Source organism: Nelusetta ayraudi, unplaced genomic scaffold, assembly GCF_046127955.1.
Source record: "Nelusetta ayraudi isolate G7.1 ecotype Tasmania unplaced genomic scaffold, CSIRO-AGI_Nayr_v1 ptg000063l, whole genome shotgun sequence".
NCBI lineage: Eukaryota > Metazoa > Chordata > Actinopteri > Tetraodontiformes > Monacanthidae > Nelusetta > Nelusetta ayraudi.
The window spans coordinates 1,319,491-1,337,953 of NW_027466113.1; the positions used below are offsets into that span (position 1 = coordinate 1,319,491).

An 18,463-nucleotide genomic window follows, 5' to 3' on the forward strand; every position below is an offset into this window, starting at 1 on the left:
AGCAGGAAGGTCGAGGGTTTGATCCCCGATCGCCCTTGTTCCAAGTTCTCCCTGTGTCTTTGTGGGCCCTCTCTCCTGCTCTCCCAAAACAAACACACACACACACACACACACACCAAGACATGCATGTCAGGTTATTGAAAGCTATAAATTCCCCAAACATGCGCATAAGCATGACTGAAAAGAGTTGTTTTTTCTTTCTCTTTATGTGGCGCACGCAATATATCAAGTGAAAGAAAGAGAGAGAGAGAGGGTCAGAGAGGACAGTGCTGATCTGTTCACATACTCTTACTTACAACAGGGCATTGTAAAAATAAAATAACATAAAAATAAAAAGTGCACTGTCTGAAACCGTGTCGTTGTCTGAAGGCCACAGAAAGAAATCAGCAGGAACGTTGGAAATAAGAGGGGTTTCACATTAACCTCACGGCTGTCTTTTCCACATAATCATTCTCTGATTCAGACCCACAGAACGTCTGCAGCGCCTCTCAGAATAAGCCTTGCCGCGAGTCATTTCAGCTACTTTAACATCACCGAGGAGTTCAACGCGGTGGATGAAATCCTCGCTGGCAAAGGGCCATCAGTCAGGGAGCTTCAATCAAATACAAAATATCTTTTCATCTTAATGGCCAGTGGGTGTAAAAACACCCTTTTGCTGGCAAACATGGTAATAATACTTGGTTAACGTCCCAACATTGACTCTAAGGAGGCAGTGGCTCCAGCTTGTTGGAACGTAACCGTTTTCTTTCTTTTCTAAAAAAGTCGCGTCCACACGCTGGCAGATGGAAACGGAACGGTGGGTGGAAAACGATGTTAATGCGTATGCCACACCGAAACGTGGCGCTGTTAACAGACGCCGACACTGCCAACGGACCCAGAATATAAAAATAAGCCCATTTCCACTACACGGCAAACGAAAAAGACACAATGGCGAGTGGAGGGGGGAAAAACGGAGTCTCTTGTGTGGACCGACGACGAGGTGGAATTACTACCACGCCAACAGACCTTGAAGCGCCTGCAATACGAAGGCAACTCCGCTCGCCGCCATCGTTGTTGTTTGTGCCGCTGCCGCCGCATCGCATGCCTCGTTTTTTCCGGTCACATGACTGTGACGGTGCGATGACGACATCGTTTTACAAGGAAAAGCCGTTTTCACTGCGTCCAGACGGCAACAATGTGACAACGACGAAACGTCGGATTTTCCCACTCTGGGACCCGTTGTCAAAAAATACCACTTCGGGGGAGCCAAAACGCCGTTGCCATATGGGCGAAAGGCCGTAACGGTTAAATACTTTACCGTTTCCACCAAAAAAAGTTCTCGTGTGACCTGACTCCGGCGACGGCCAGGACTCGACTCCAGGGATCTCTCCATCAGATCTCTGTACCAAATGTCTTGTTCTTCTTTTCAGATTAAAACTGATTAAGATTTTACTTGTCTCCTTTTCTTCGTTAAACAAACACGCGGTTTGGTAGCAGGATACAAGGTAAAGGAACCAAACCAACAAGCTGCACCAAGGCCACATCCAAAAACAAAACCTGTGTACTCAGATTTTTTACTAGCTAAAGTTTGCGCATACTATTTTTTTTTTTGTACACTGTCAATCACTGACTCTAGCTGTGTTTCCATTACCCCTAGAATTGCGCAAAACCTAAATATTGCAATAAAGAAAATGGAAATGGAAACACCTAAACTTCGAAAAACCTCTTGAATATGGCTAAAAGGTTTTTTAAGCTCTAATGAGGTGGTTTTTCAGACGTACTGATATAGAGGTATATGGAAAAAGTATCGTGGAAACACTTTCTTTGCATTTACACGTCACCGGACATAACATACGGGGTCCAGTGATCAGTTCACTTCGAGTGACCATGGCGCATTATGAAGACGGAATTTTTTTTTACAAGGAATCAAAGAGAAAAATATAACAACCATACTTGACAGCAAACAAATGTAAACAAGCAAAAAAAAACTTAATTCTTGTAAATCCCGCAGGACGAGATTTTCCGAGAGTTACGTTTTTTGCGCTTCACACCATTCAATGGACACCTTGCAAATCGCAATTGTACTACGTCGAAAATTTTTAGAAATATCGCTTTTATTTTGCGAAAAACTGTCATGCAAATGCAGCTTCACTCTTTGGTTGTATTAGAGACAGACACAGAGTGCCTGCCAAACGTTTAGCTTTCACCTGAAATTGTCTGCAGCTGTGCCCTAAAACGATCCGTGGCTGTCACGGCTCTTTCCCAAGTACTCCTTTGGGGTTGCTCTGGTGGCAGGGTGACATCAAACTTCCTGCTAGCTCCTGGAGAAATTGTGATAAGAAGCTCACTTCTCTGGATTCTATGGGGAAGTTAACTTCAGAGCAAATCCAAGCACACGAAACCAAGGGCGGGCGGCCTCGTTTCCCGTGGAGACACTTCCATTTATGTCCGTAGGCTTTCTTTCACTTTCTTCATCTGCTGCAGTGCAGAGGTTTAAAGGTTTATCGTAGGCGATATGAATAAATCAATTTCTCCCTGTTGCAATTCATCCTCTTCAACGGGAGACTGTGAATAACATTGCTGCCGCCAACAGGGAGCTTTACTGTATCAGTGACGTGGCCAGACAGCATCTGAGCTGTGGGTCCAATTACAGCCGACGGCTCTGAACGTCTCGGTGTGTTGCTGTTCACTACCCCCAACCTGCTGTACGCTGTGTGAGTTTGCAGAATTTGACCACTTTTACGTCACATGAAAACACTACATCGTCTTATTAGGCTGCACAATCTCAGGATGAGGAAGTGAGCCGTAAAATGACATGTCATAAATTGTGAAATGCTTAAGTTATTGCAGTTGCTTAGAAAAAAACACTTTTACAACCTCACTTTCAGCGGCAGAATGGGAAAAATGATTACCCGCTTGAACTCAGTACACAGAATTTGCTGTGAAGAGTTTGTTCTGGAAGAGAAACTGCAATGAAACAGCAATGAAAGTACGGAGTCCATACCAGAGAATTTACTGTGTACAATTAGTGCCACAAAAAAAACAGTGCTACAGAGAAAACAGTGGGCCGCTTATGTGACTCACGCGATTTCAGTGTTTTATTGGTGGTTGACTGGATGGAATCTCAATGTTCTCATTCTCTTCAGCTTTATTGTTCTTCCAGCACATCCTACACTGTATAGAGTCAGTCTGCGTGCATCTCAACCCTTTGATGGTATTGACCACGGGTTTTTTTTTCTTTTTTTTTTTTTTTTGTTTGTCCAAGATCAGACTCTGACAACAAGCAATAGGCATCTTGTACTGTTTGTCCTCCCATGGACTGAAGATTGTCATGCAAGATGATGATGATACTGGCGCTGCTACTTCCTCCTTAAGTTCCAAAGATGCAGTTAGTGCCGGGAAATATCTCAACCTCTGATGCTGTTTTGTGGAGATTCCTACGCTTGTGTATGCTTTGAGTTATCCAATTTCAGTCTGTCTTACTAATCTCTGAGACCTGAATCTGTGAAAAGCACCGCGTGGTATCCGGCACTCTGCCTTTCTCTGAGCAACACTGAAACACACACATTGAGGATCACATTTTTGGATTTTACTTTTTTATGCTTGAAATATGCAGAACAAAGGTGCAGAAGGTTTCTCTGAGGTCTTTTTTTTTTTTTTTTTTTTTCTTTTTTTTTTTTTTGTCATGTTTTTGCAAATCTTATTGGCGTTGGCACACTCACACCGAACTAACGTTCAATCTTTTTCTTCATTTTATATATATATATATATGTCATCATTTATACAATCACAGCATATACTTATGTATATACTGTAAATATAAAACCTTGACGTAACTATTCAAACAATGCAGAAGACCCAGCCTCAGTCAAGCGAGACCTCTGCTTTACTTGCCGCTCCTCACTTCATTTTCTGCAGTGAAATGACTATTGATTATATTTTCGTCTTTGCTTTTGCTAAATAAACGTCTGCCCTGAAGGATTGCTATTCATTTTTAAGAATTGTACAACACTTTGGTAGGCTGCGCTTGTTGCAAATATGCTCTGTAAATAAAACTTGACTTGAATTTGAATCAACTTTGAAGTGCCTCGTTGTTGAGGTGTACAATTTTAATCAGTCTCTCAATGCTGGAGGCCATGATGGCCAGTGATAACTGGCCTTGCGGGAGTATCATCAACTGCAGCTCTGCCTAATGGTCTGTTTAGTGTCACTCCAACTGTCCTTTGGTATCTATAAACATAAACCCTACTGACAGACAAGCGTGTCCAACTCGTCCCTGTAAAGTGATTTTGGCGACTCGCCGTCATTTCTCTTCGCCCACTTTGGTGTTTGATGAAGCCTTTTGCTGAGGAAAAACACAACTCTTCTGTGCCCTTTCCATACAGTGTTTCCCCCTTATTTGAATATGCTGTCCAATTCTGGCAAAACTGTCACCATAGCAGATCCCACGCTAATCTTCCGCACAGCCATTACTGCTGTTTTTTTGTTGTTGTTCCACAGCAACTTGGACCAGTCCCTTCTGCATTCGTAGCTCCATCTGAATCCATTCTGGAATCCATTGTGGAATCTCAAGTGAGACAGAAAACTGTGGTTGGCATAGCGGATGGAGAAACAAGGTTTCAGATCTAAAGTCTGATGATCCAGTGGTTACAGAAGGTTCATTTCTGTGACTGATCCTCTAATTATTCTCAGATTGTTTGGGGTTTTTGGGTGACAAGCAACAGGTCATTCCCCCCCCCCCCCCCCCCAAGAATCCCCAGGAGGGATTTCCACACTGTAGCAGTACTAAAACCAACTGACAAACAAATGTCAAAAAAATATCAAACAAAACTGAACGTATATCTGAAGGCTGCAGCAGCAGACTGGGTCTAACATAAGGAAAAAACTTTTTTTTTCTGTGTGAATGTGGCCAGTAGCAGCTCTTTGAACAGTCCGTCTGACTGCATGGTTGACATTTTGTCACACTACAGTGTTACATTTCTTTCTCGGAGGGTGGCTCTCACTGGGAGGCTGTTCTCAAATCCGAAGATGGCTGCACCTTCCACCGACGCTGTTTTTTTCAACTTAGTGCGATAAAGATTGCCTAAGAAATTGCTGGCATTTCGTGTTTCTTGCTGTCAGCTCTGGCTGGGGAGTTCCTCCCCCTCTCTCCATCCCTCCCTTGTTCCCGCTCTCTCTCTCTCTCTCTCTCTCTCTCTCTCTCTCTCTCTCTCTGTTTGGCTCTCTCGCCCCCCCCCTCTCTCTCTCCCTCTTGCTCTCTTCCTCTCTCACACGCGGCTCAGCATCTCCAGTCTCACGATGCATAAATCCACGGGTCTGATGCTACGCAGAGGCACCATGCAGTCCAACCGAGACATTCGTGGAGAGGTTGAGTCACAGCACCTATAAGAGGTGAGATGCTCCAATAGATGCCTTTAAATGCTAAGTAAATTTAATGAATGTTTTGTTATTTTTTTGGGGGGGGGAAATGCCGTCTAAAAGGTTCTAATCTTAAAACATTTCTATGGCCATTAATGATGGTACAATGTATGATTCTTTGGGCGTTATGTGACATGTTTTTATTTAAACATTTTCTATTCATGTTAATAGAATCATTTGACACTAATATAAGGCACCAGTGGATGTATTAGGTTAAAATAATTTAACAGTTTAATCAAATTACTAGAAATGTTCCCATACGGCAAATCATAAGCTCAGCCGAAGTGGCCATCTGCCTGCATTTTGCATGTCTCAGATCAAACTTTGAATCATAACAAACTGGCAGATAGATGGATAGATAGATAGACAGACAGATGGATAGATAGATAGATAGATAGATAGATAGATAGATAGATAGATAGATAGATTCCCCCGTGTGGATTGAGCCTCGCTCTGAGCTCCTCTGCGACTTCCAATGGAAAGACAAACATAGTTATATACACCGCAAAGTCTCTTGGCTTCCAGCCAGCTGTGCATTTGTTTTCACTGAGGCTCGTCAGACCCCACGTCTAAACAGAATACCCCCCCACCCCTCATCCAGTGTGCGGTGGAGATATCCTGTACCCGAAGCAAGCTGTTGTAATGCAGGGTTTCTGCGTAAAAGCAACGTCCCGTCTGACACGCTGCAGCACCGTAGCGGACTAATAATACATTCATGAAATCCGAGAGACTAGTGACTCATTAGTTCACTTGCTGGAAGCCACCTACACTGGGCCGTAATTATTTTAGAGGAATATCATTTTTTCCACAAGGATTAGTCACCAAAGTAGTAGTGGCAGCAGTCACTGCGCACCGGGATGGAAGCACTTCTTCACTCAGTAATCTTACTGTATTTTAGTCTTGTATTTATATACACATGTGACTCGCAACACACGTCTAATCTTGAATAAATTCTCTGAGAAGTAATACGTCTAATATCAGTTTAAGTAGTGATCAGTTTATTTTTGTTTTTACAATGAAATCAGTCGTCGTCAAGGGCTCATCTCTTCTGAATGCGGCTATTACACAATCATTTGTTTACAAATTATTTCTAAATGTCACTCTATGGCCTAACCAATCGGCTGACAGCACCTTCTCCAGATTTCCTGTTTGCTATTTTTTTTTTTTTGTTTCTCTGTAATTGTATTAATTTTCTTATATAAATTCCCCCATATCTACAAGCAGCCAGAGCTGAACTTGATGCCATCACATGGCGAGAAACGTTTCAGCCCGATTTCAATATGAAAGTGCCGTTGCTGTGTTTTCAAGGATGACTAAGAGAAACCGTTTAATCCTGTCAAAGTGATTGTATTGACATGGCGTCTGATTCTAAAGTGCTCGTGACTGTCTTGTCTTGCTTGCCTATATCGACGTCAAACGAATCATATTATGAGATTGGTTACAGTTGTGGAGAATTAGCCTCCTCTGGTACAGGATGTTAACTTGTTGGAAGTGTTGCTCGGCCTCCTCGAGAGTTATCAATGAACGACCTGTTTTGCTTCAAGTCTCGCCAGAAAAAAAGAAATAAACGTCCACAACGGCTACTTCAATTGGAGATAGCTGAGCTCGTGCTTCACAGGTGTGTCGACAACACCTGATGTGTCTCCACCTGACAGACCTGACCGAGTTTCTGATTAAACTTGACTCTCTTGGGATAGAAATCAGACAGGTAATCAGTCAAGTGTTTAACCGCGCTTTAGAGGTGCTAGCTTTTTTCCCCCCCTACTATCTGGAACATGCACCTCTCCAACCTTAAAGCACTGAAATGAATCAAAAAGGTTTAACCTTTTCAAAACTGGCTTCAGCTTCCATTCCTGATGCTGATCTTCCAGTTGCTTGAACTTTCCTCATTTGTATTTAACCCAGTCTTTGCTTACATTTGGGTGAGGTACTTTGTGGTAATAGATTACATCTCTCACATCCGTGAGTACTGGCTATTCAGTGAACTTGGTGACTTGCTGTAAGGTACAGTACGCCCTCATCTCAGCACAATACAGATTTGTGCCACGACTAATGGCAGTTGCTAGGTTGGCAGTTTGTCTGCCTCACCTGCGGTTGGAGGAGACGTACAGTGGCCCTTTTTTAGCCGCGGCAAGCCGGCTAATGACCTGACACATTTCAGCTTTCACAGTGGCAGCCAGCCATCGGGGGAGAGCCAGAGATTATGAGCACTTGCAGCGAAGGAATCTGTTCATGCACAGGAGAGGAGAACATAATTCATGAATGATAATCAAACATAAGAAGGTCGTGGGTTTGATCCCGGTGCCTGCAGCCTTTCTGTGAGGTGTTCACATCTTCCTCCCTGTTGTCTGTGTGAGTTCTCTCCAGGCGCTCTGACTTCCTCCCACGGTAACAAAAGCACACACGGCGACGTAAATTGGGAGCTCTTAGATTGTCCGTAGGTGGGAATGTGGGTAAATGTGAAGGGTTGTTTGTCTTTCTATGTGGCCCAGCGATCACCCGGTGACTTATCCAGGGTGAAACCCTGCCTTTGCCCTCCACCAGCTGCCCCCTGCAAACACCTGCGACCTTGATCGTGGGAGAAGGGAGGATAGAAGATGAATGGAGGAAAACGTGGCCATGTCAAACATCTGTTTATGAGCAGAGCTAACCTGTAGCCTGTAACTTAATATATATATGTATATATATATATATATATATATGTATATATATATATATATATATATATATATATATATATATATATATATATATATACATATATATATATATATATACATATATATATATATATGTATATATACATATATATATATGTATGTATTTATACATATATATATATGTATATATGTATGCACTAACTGAAGAATTGGGTGTGTGCATATGTGTGAGCCATTTACTAAGCCACTTGTCTCACATGATCTACTGGCTGACAGTTTCTTTAATCCTCATTCTATTATACTAATTACATCCTCTGATCATGACGAAACAGGAACACGGGTACAGGGAAGGAACAGGGCTGTAACACGGCGAACACTTTATAATTAGTGAGGCCTATGCAGACACTGCAGGATCCTTGGTGTCGTTGGCGCGCTTAACATTCACAAGTGATTAGCTGATATTAATTGGTTGTTCTGTGGCACTCTGGTTATGAGCTGAATACAAATGAAAGGTGTAAAAACAAAGTATTGGTTAGTAATTATTGGAAAAAGGTCTGTGTAGCGACCTAATTGAGTTTATCTGTTTCTCTCATCATTATATTCAAACCTTCAAATCTCAAATTCAATGACACTCAATTTGGACAGCAACTGTTTTTTTTTCTTTTTGTTCTCTTTGTGGAACATTTTTGAACAGTATTTATGGAAATATTTTGTCAGGTCGAGAACATGTGGTGAAGAATTAAAAGACAGAAATCAATAGGTGCATCAGTAGAGGTCGCTAAAGGGTAAAGACTTTTACGTGTCAGCAAAGGTTTGGCTACGGGTGTCAGGAGAGAGTGAGAGGGCAGTGGTGGAATACAGAGGAGGTTCATTGATGACTGAATGACCTCCGGTGGGAGTGAAAGGGAACTGAGGGTTTAGGGTTAGGTTATGTACTGGTCTTGTTCCTGAATAATTACAGCAGTGTAATTACAGCAACACTTTATTGAATTAAAGGTTATAATAAAACTCCAGATGACATCAAAGCGACGTCAGACGGAATATCCAAGAAACAAAATGTATCAGAAAATGATCATTTCTTTGGGCCGCAGGCCAAGCTTTGCTGTATTTAAACAGCTCTTTTTCTGTCCGTTACACTTTGTTGGCAGTAGCACCCTCATTCTGTTTGATGTTCAAGCAAAAGGCATCAGATGCATTGTGGGTCTTTTAATGACATTTAACCTTGGTGTGTACAGCTTTAAAGATTGCGGCTGTCAAGATCTGAGCCTTAAGCGAAGCATCTGTTTATCTTTCAATCCAATGAATATCGACTGCATCTCAACACCTGACACTCATGGTAGAGTAAAAGAGGTGGTAAAAGGGGGTAAAACACTGAGACTTGAGCTTTGATTTCACAGCTTCAAAGGAGGAAATTTGAAGCTTGTTCCTTGTTCCTTGTTCAAGCAGAGACGAATATAGAACAAAAAAAAATCACTGCCACATTTAACACTACATGCTTGCGGGGAATTTGGGTTGACACAAAGTTCTAGCCAAGTGTTCCTACCAACAGACACTGCTGTGTGCAAAATTCTATTGGCTGTCGTTGAAGCATTTTCAAATTGAAGTTGAATCCTGCATGAACCTTATCGGGAAACACTGAACTGCAACACTGAGCTATTCCGGTCTATAATTAAGTACTCATTCATTCATTCGTCTTCTATACCAGCTTATTCCTCTTCAGGGTCACGGGGGTCTGCTGGAGCCTATCCCAGCTGTCTTAGGGCGAAGGCAGGGTGACACCCTGGACAAGTCGCCAGTTCATCGCAGTAATTAAGTACTATTTATTTGTAAAAAACATTGGTGTACAGGGACCAAGCAAGAATATTGCTGGTTTATTGTGTAAGTCAGAAAGTAAATAAGTTAAAGTTATAAATAAATAAATTGATACATTTTCAACCATCATTACTGTCCCTCCTTATTTGGAACTTCGCTCTTTCATAAGCAAACTGATCCAAACCATAACTTTTTTTAAAAAAATTCGTGGAATTCATTATTAGTTTTACTGATAATTCAAAACATTGATTTTGTGCGAACAGTGCAATGAAAGTGCAAGACCATAATAAACACTAATACAATATGAGTGATCCGTCAGAAAAAATGCCGTTAGGGTGTTTTTACAGTATCATCTAAGCATGGAAAACTTTCATTTTGCAAATTTAGAATTCTAATAGTGAAAAAGATAAATTATTGCACTGAATTCAGAGATACTCACTGGAGGTCCAGCTTTGTAATTCAACAAATTGAGAAAAAATGGACGAGGAAGATTAAAAAAGTGCTAGGCGGTTTCTGAGTAGTTTATATATACGCACACACACATCCACACCCACACACACACACACGTGTATAAATATAAAAAAAATCATTCAAATGCAGTCATTTTCATTGTGTGGTACCTGGGCTTCCGTCTGTCATGTCGACAAAGATTATTAAGGAACAGATGAGGAGACTTGAACACGCGGCAGAAGAGGTTACATGTTTTCACCACTTTTATGCAGATTAGAGCTCCTTGGGGGATTTTTTATTTCCCCACCATATTAATGAGACATCTGAAACCAGCGCTGTTGTTTCCTCAGCTATCGCTTTAATGTGTGCGGGCAGATTCTCTTGTTTAATAGGTCTGAAGTTTCTATTACAGCAGTGGGCTCCCTCTTTATGCAATATTTCAAAAGATTCATTCAGGATCAGGCTTCACAAATTCCAACCTACTATTCAACACTCTGGTTGCGGCTGACAAAGGCCGAGCGGCCGGTGGTACGATGATTGGACGTGTGGTGTAACATCACTGAAGGAGGACAGTGATGATCCACCTGGGATGAACCGTGCGACCCCAAGCAGGACTCTCACCACGTTTGAATGTTTTCCTTGCCTCAAATCCCAAACAACTTCTCAACCCAGTCAGGTCGGGTCACGAATACAAGAGCTTTTGCGGTGACGTGGTCTTGTTGATGGCTGTTTTCACTTTGTTTTTGTTATATAATTGGGGCGGATACAATAATAACTAAGCAGCTGGCAGCAGGAAAGTGGACACAAGTCAACAGAGAAGCTCTGAACTTGTTTTGCTCTGCAGGACATCAAAAGATGCTTTCATAATTCCTCTGCTGCATCCGAGCCGCACTGACTCTCTTCTGTAAATATGTACAAATATACAAATAAATAAGAAGAAATGAGGTTAAAAAAATGCTTCATTTAAGACAAGATTAAATTTGTTTGTTTGGCCTTCTGCAGGAGTGCTGTCTTCAAATTTGTTCTTTGAAAAACTAAACGATTCGACAGACAAAACGGTATTTATTGAAACCTCAATTTAACAGACTTTTTCAGTCCAAACATAACCCCCCCCCCCCCCCCCCCCCCAACCCCCCACTGAGTCGGTATTTTCTTTGACGTCTTATCGCCCAGTCTGCGGTTGTTGCTGAACTCTGGGTACATCGTCAGGGTATGCCGCTTTGAAAGCTGTGACGCTTGCTCTTTGTTTTCTTTTTTTCCCCTCCTGTCTCCTGACTGCTCTGACAATTAGTCCTGGAGGGAAGAAGAAGGCAATTTTGTTGGAACAATTTCCTTTCCTCGCATTCATTGCCTTCAAAGTGCAAACATGGCAGTGCTTAAAAGAAAGAGACAAGGCTTTCTCATTTAGCCACGCAGCCGAGTGTCACGACATCGTAGATAATGGCATCCTAGCATAAGACGGCCTACAAATTTAAATGGGGATTCTGTCAAGCAAAGTGGAACCTTAATTCTGCCTATTAACTTCGCCCGAATGCTTTCACGTTGTCATCAGCATGTAGGACTTTTTCCCCCTCAGTGTCTTTGTCTTTTTTTGGCTTCAGACAATAACATCATTTCATCCTGAAAGACGACTGCAGGGATAACTTTAGGTAAATCATAAGATAAATTGGATTGAGATCATATTTGAAGGGGGATATCAAGTTACTTGTCAAGTTTTTGTATGTGGATCAAAGCACTAAGTGCCTGAGAGTAGGCCATCATGAGCATGAGCATCATATTAGTATCAGCATTTTAATGTCGCACCATTTCACGACTGGACATCTGTTACATATTTATGAGTGATTGTAGTTTTGTTTTGAATTTCCCTAAACTCTGGGAGTAGTAAAGGAAATGGTCACTTGAAACTTAATGTCTAGATTTCTTGTCAGTAGGGGCACCAATTGGGCAAATAGTATATAGGACAAAATAAATAGTTATTTAGAGTCTTTGTGATTTACCCTGACCGATGGTATGTTTCCTAAACCCTTCTGAACTTATCTCATGCAGCCATCTGGTGAGGAGCCCATGAAAAGTTTTCGAGGAGAGGCCAAACTTGGTTTTGACTGGACTCCGACACCAAGTTCGTGCCCACCGAACAAGATAGCTACTGCTCGAAGATTCCTATTAGTGCAAAGGGGCAGTGCACAGTGTTCACGCTTACACCCACACAATGATGCAAAACAATGTTGTTGTCCACAGTGTCAAGCCAAGACTGATAACTTTCCACCACAGACACTGAGGCGGAACGCAGATACAAGGTTTTTAACCGGCGGAGCGAAAACAAAGCAGGAAAGGACTTTGGAGCTGAGTGGAGAACTACAGCGTGAGAATGGAAATGGCAGAGGCTTGAGGCGCAAGCCATGGGCGCGGCTGGCCAGGACAGTAGGCAATCGTAGGCTGAAACAGAGGAGCACAGCTGTGAGGCAGGTGTCTTGGGAAGCCAAAGAGTAACAGCTTCTACTGGCGTGTCTACGCTAAGTCCCTTCTGCAGCGAGTGAGGCCTCGCACGGGCTTCCTCTGTTCCATCTTTGTCTTCCTCTCGTGCTGCAAGGGAATTTCACCTTGAGACAAAGTGAGGAACCAAATTTGTAGCGTAATGTAAACAAGAGGTGAAATTGGGTACACATCAGCATACAAGTGTGATGGAATTCATTTGGAAGCACGGAGGGCAAACTAACAGGTTTGACTTTGGAACAGATGTGAAAACATTCCTCTCTGACTTTTGCCTCTCATTCTCCTCGCAGCTTGCTTGGACGATGGCGCCACTAATGCAACACTAGTGACTTACACCCGAGTCGCAGCAAGGATGAACGCGTCCAAGGACACCCCCTACCTGCAGGAGCTGCTGGCTAACTCCAGCTTGGCCGACTCCGGTTATCACCAGAACTACACCATGTCACCAACACTGCTACCTGGCAAGATCAAACCAGCAGCGTGCGAGCAGCTCCACATCGCTGTGGAGGTATGGGCAGCGATGAGCACCAACATAAACGGACAAGCGCACATCTGCTTAGCTACAGGGTCTCCCGTCACAAGTGCCTGTACCCAAGGCTCCGCTGGAAATTAGCTGAAGAAGCCATTTTCGTAGCACTAAATGACTGATTAGGTCCAAACTGATGAGGATGCAAAAACAGCATCATTAGCTAAAGGCTAAAATTAAACCCCTAAACTCTTTAAGTCACAAGAAATGATGAGCCATCCCACCAGAACAAGATATTGTTTGCAATATATAGAATTAGGGATGTGCCGATACCACTTTTTTTTTTTTTTTTTTACAAAACAAGTAGAATACTTGCATTTCAGTAATCACCAGTACCAATGCATGAGTACTTAATTAGGCCATTACTTTGATTTTTTTTAATTTGTTGTTATTTTAACAATATTCCTCAGCATGTTTTTCCAGGACGGGAGCACGGCATTGGTCCGACTTCCCACAAGTCTGACAAGTTGCCCATTTGTCCGACCTCCCTTAACTGTAAGCCTAACTCTCGCAGTAATGGGAGGTCGGACGAATGGGCAGTTCCCTTCCAGCACATGGGGTGACTGTCACAAGTTTTACTGCAGTACAAACACAAATTTAACAAAATTGTCAAATACAGACATATACAAATGGTCTCAGCACATATTTTACGAGTACGAGTACAGTATTCAACTCCAGTATCGGTACCGATACCGGATACTTGTATCTATATCGGTGCATCACTATTTAGAATATATTTATATAGACCCTGCTGTTCATCCATTAGTACTCATCATTCATTGTTTGCTTCCCGCCTTGCTGTTCTTCTCAGGTCTTTCTCATCCTGGGCATCGTCTCCTTGCTCGAGAACATTCTGGTCATCACGGCCATTATAAAGAACAAGAACCTGCACTCACCAATGTACTTTTTCATCTGCAGGTAAATAGCTCATACCTAAGTGAGCATGACAGAAGAGAAAAATGCATTTCCGAGTCTGAAACACTCAACTGTGCTATAGAATGTAGATGTACGCGGTATGTCTGAAATTCAAGGGGACGAAGGCCGCGCTGCTGAAGACTAGCTTGCTAGGAACAGTGAATGGAAATTGATAATGGCGAGAGCTTCTTTCATATGAGAGCACATATTGGTTTAGTCACTCAATGGAGCCCTTGTAACCAACATTTTTTCAGACTTAAAAACACAATAAGCTACTGAGTGGATACAGCCTTAAGTTTCATACCTTCATACCCTCCAAGACTGCTGCAGCAGGAAGTAGTTATTAAGCCTGAATGACAATAGATTTTAAATAGATTTGTCTTTATCGTCCAATTACACAGCAATGTGTTTCAAATTAGAGTTCGAGACTCTCTCTCTCTCTCTCTCTCTCTCTCTCTCTCTCTCGCTCGCTCTCTTTCTTTCTGACATTCTTGTGATCTCTCATTCTCATGAACTCTTGTACCCCGCTTAGACAGATTACATAACTGCATGAACTTATTGATTTTACAGTCTTTCCACATGTGATGGCCGTTGCTCTCGGCAGACAGGCCTTGTGACGCTCAAAATGTATTGGACTGCAAGTCACGAAGCTGTCACAATCAACCATGGCAAAATCATAACAATGCATGCGGCTCATTAGCTTTAATCCCCGAAGCCTGCAGCCAATTTCAACGTGAATTTGACACTGTAAAAGGTTTAATAAAGCCTCTCTCAAAATAAACAAACAAAAGAAGACTGTTTTGAGGCAAAGAAAAAAATCTGCTCTCCAAATTCTTGTGACAAGTGAGTGATTTCATTGAAGAGTGATACATTCAAGTGGAACGGTGGCAGCTTTGGTGTGTTTTTCTTGGAAATTCTGATTTCACATGACGGCAAGGTGAGCCCAAAGCGCTGTTTTCAGCCACATTAGCAGTCATCAGAAATCGTTGGGATGTTGATGACTCTTTTTCACTTGTTTAAATCATTCAGTCTCCTGGCTGGCTGGTGGCCCCAGTGAACCTGGCAGTTCAATTCACAGTGTTGAGTTGCCAATGCGGACTTTTCAGGCAGTAATTCAAGAAACTTCAGTCACCCAGATGGCTTGTTTGTTTAAGGCAATTATTTGTGACCAAATGTCGCTGCATAATTAGTGTCACCAATAGTTTTAAGACTTTAGAATGAAATACGTCAACAAGAACTCCATGATGCGGTCAGATGTTTGCATGCGTTCTGTCACCCGAGGATCGCAGACAGCGTTGATGTCAAAATAGAGACAACAAAATGTGCCTTTCAGACTTCACTGGGATGAATGCCAGCATTTTTGTTTGCCCTATAGGGTCTCCACTCAATTACACATACAGTATCTACTCGCATAATTTAATTACGGAGCTCTCTGCAAAGCTTTAAAAGGTTATTGGCGTAAATGAAACACGTTTTTCTTTGTGTGTGCAGTCACACTAGTCTCATTTGTTCTTAGACAAGACATGAGGTTGCTAATTAAGTTAAACTGACATGTAGAAACAAGAAGTGAAAGGTTGTAAGAATAACCAGCCTTAATTGGTCGGGATTGTCAGAGCCTTTGTGGAGGTGTTTCATTTCAGGGTGCAGGAACACTTTTAGAGCTCTTTGTGTCTTTGTTTTTTCTATGTTCTTGTTTTAAAGTGACTTCTATGGATTTGGCTGTGCCATAGTACCTATCCTTTTGTTTAGACAAAACAAGTCAACTCCCTTGTGTGACGGAGTATGATTTCTCTTTTGTCCCGATTCCGTGGTCGGGGTGGATCTGTTGGATCTGTCAGATCCATCCCCTCTTTGTCTTAACAGAAAAAGCATCACTGTTTAAGTTAAGACGACAGAATTAAAGCTTTTAAGTTAGTTGTGTCACACTAAAAAAAGTAAAACTGTGAGATATTCTTGCTTGCAAATCTGTGGATGTGCTGTACTGCAGCCTCGTTTTTTTTTTTTAAATGTAGAGCCATGACTAAAGGTCAAGAGTGAGGATTAAGGCAGTGGTTCTCAACTGGTGGAGTCTCACGACCCACATTTTTGTCCTTATAATGAAGTCACGACTCAAATGTATTCCACAAAAATAAAAATGCTAGCCCACTTTCTTCATGTCCAATGAGTAAATGATTGAAATATTTGAAATTGGCCCAATAAAAAACAGCTTTGCGACCCACCAGTTGAGAAACGCTGGATTAAGAGACAACTAGTTCTCTCCTCCTACGTACAATCACCTGGTCGGATCTCATTTTACCCTAATGTAATGCACAGCATTTGCGAAGGTAACATAAATGTCAATCATTTATAGGCAGTACTCACTGAGAAAAAATACTTGCTTAATGAATGTCCATCAGTTTGGAAAGAGACCACGTTTTGAAAATGAAAGTCTGTCATTTGACCACGCCCTAACCTGACTGGTTGACCTGTTGCAGTTTGGCGGTGGCGGACATGTTGGTGAGCGTGTCGAACGCCTGGGAAACCATCATCATCTACCTCCTCAACAACAGACAGCTGATTGTGGAGGACCATTTTATCAGGCAGATGGACAACGCATTTGACTCCATGATCTGCATTTCCGTTGTGGCGTCAATGTGCAGCCTGCTGGCCATTGCTGTGGATAGGTAATGCGAGGCAAAGAGCACGAGTGCAATCCATGCAAATTACATCCACATTTTTACGTCTTTCTTTAAAACCCGCCATAATGCAATTCTCTTGTTGTTCTTTCGTGCCGACACAGATTTGAATCGTTTCACTTCATTTAAGTTGTCCCATGCCAACAGATGGACAGTGTTCTTGTTGCAACAGTCGCCTTTTCAGCCCTTCTATAGATGTACAATTGCGCCTTCTCTGCATTGGGAGCAAATACATAATTGGATTCGAAATTGTCAATAACTCCTTCACAGCAGTCTCAAACCCAGTCAAACCCAGCTACGTCTTTGCGGCTTTAAATTCAGCAAAACTGCAGCAGTTGCTAACCGGATTCTTGGTCTCAAAGGGGACTGTTCAAAAAGCAATTCTTAATCGTTCTAATCCATTTAGAACTAACCCTAGGATGCATGCTTTTCAAATGAAATTTTTCTAATTTTGTTTAGACGTTTATTTTGCTCTGGCAAGATTCTTGAAAAATATCCCTTGTCAGAAGATACGATCCAGACATTAAGCTAAATTGGCAGAGCTTGTTCTGAGCTGTTTGGGGAAAAAAAGCAGATTTTTGTTACTCATCAAAGGGGTAGAGACACAAAGTGATGCTTTCAAAAAGCCTGCAAATTAGTAAATAGATTGCACTGAAGATAGAGAGTCGACGAAACTTTCCATTGCTATTTTGCTCACTGGTTGGTTGAGGTCATTGACCTGTCGCATGTCTTTTAGGTACGTCACCATCTTCTATGCACTGAGGTACCACAACATCATGACTGTGAGACGGGCTGGTTGCATCATCGGAGGGATTTGGACCTTCTGCACTGGCTGCGGGATTGTCTTCATCATCTACTCAGACACCACCCCGGTCATCATCTGCCTGATCTCCATGTTCTTTGCCATGCTGCTCATCATGGCCTCCCTCTACAGCCACATGTTCATGCTGGCGCGCTCGCACGTGAAGCGCATCGCCGCCCTCCCCGGCCACAACTCCATCCACCAGCGAACCAGCATGAAGGGGGCCATCACGCTGACCATCCTGCTGGGGATCTTCATCGTCTGCTGGGCTCCCTTCTTCCTCCACCTCATCCTGATGATTTCTTGCCCCCGGAACCTCTACTGCGTGTGCTTCATGTCCCACTTCAACATGTATCTCATCCTCATCATGTGCAACTCTGTGATCGACCCCCTCATCTACGCCTTCAGGAGTCAGGAGATGAGGAAGACTTTCAAGGAGATCATCTGTTGCTACAGCCTGAGGAGCATTTGCGGCAACATCTGCGCTTTGACGGGTAAGTACTAGTCAAGATGGGCCACTGCGGAGTGGATAATCAGACGGAGCATGACACTGGAGCAAGAACAATGGAACTTGTAAAGGAACATTTCTCCTTTTATTGTCATCTATTGTCTGTGCCATTTGAATTTATTTAAAAAAAAAAAAAGAAAAAAAACAGTTATGGACCTTCATTTTGTTGTACTGTCTTAGCAGGATTACTATTGCAACAACACATCATCAGTAGGGTAAAACTAA

The 18,463-nt window shown here is 42.4% G+C and overlaps 2 protein-coding genes across 2 annotated transcripts in view; one reads left to right on the top strand and one right to left on the bottom strand.

The window, feature by feature from the left end:
* LOC142897995 (TGF-beta receptor type-2-like) overlaps positions 1 to 18,463 on the bottom strand; it is a 336,150-nt gene that overhangs the window by 187,318 nt on the left and 130,369 nt on the right. The window lies entirely within an intron of this gene.
* Positions 5,227 to 18,411, top strand: mc5ra (melanocortin 5a receptor). Its single transcript, XM_076040699.1, has 5 exons — positions 5,227 to 5,370; positions 13,103 to 13,320; positions 14,150 to 14,256; positions 16,728 to 16,916; positions 17,665 to 18,411. Exons 2-5 carry the CDS (start codon positions 13,165 to 13,167, stop codon positions 18,233 to 18,235), a joined length of 1,023 nt encoding a protein of 340 aa, XP_075896814.1. The 5' UTR covers positions 5,227 to 5,370; positions 13,103 to 13,164; the 3' UTR covers positions 18,236 to 18,411.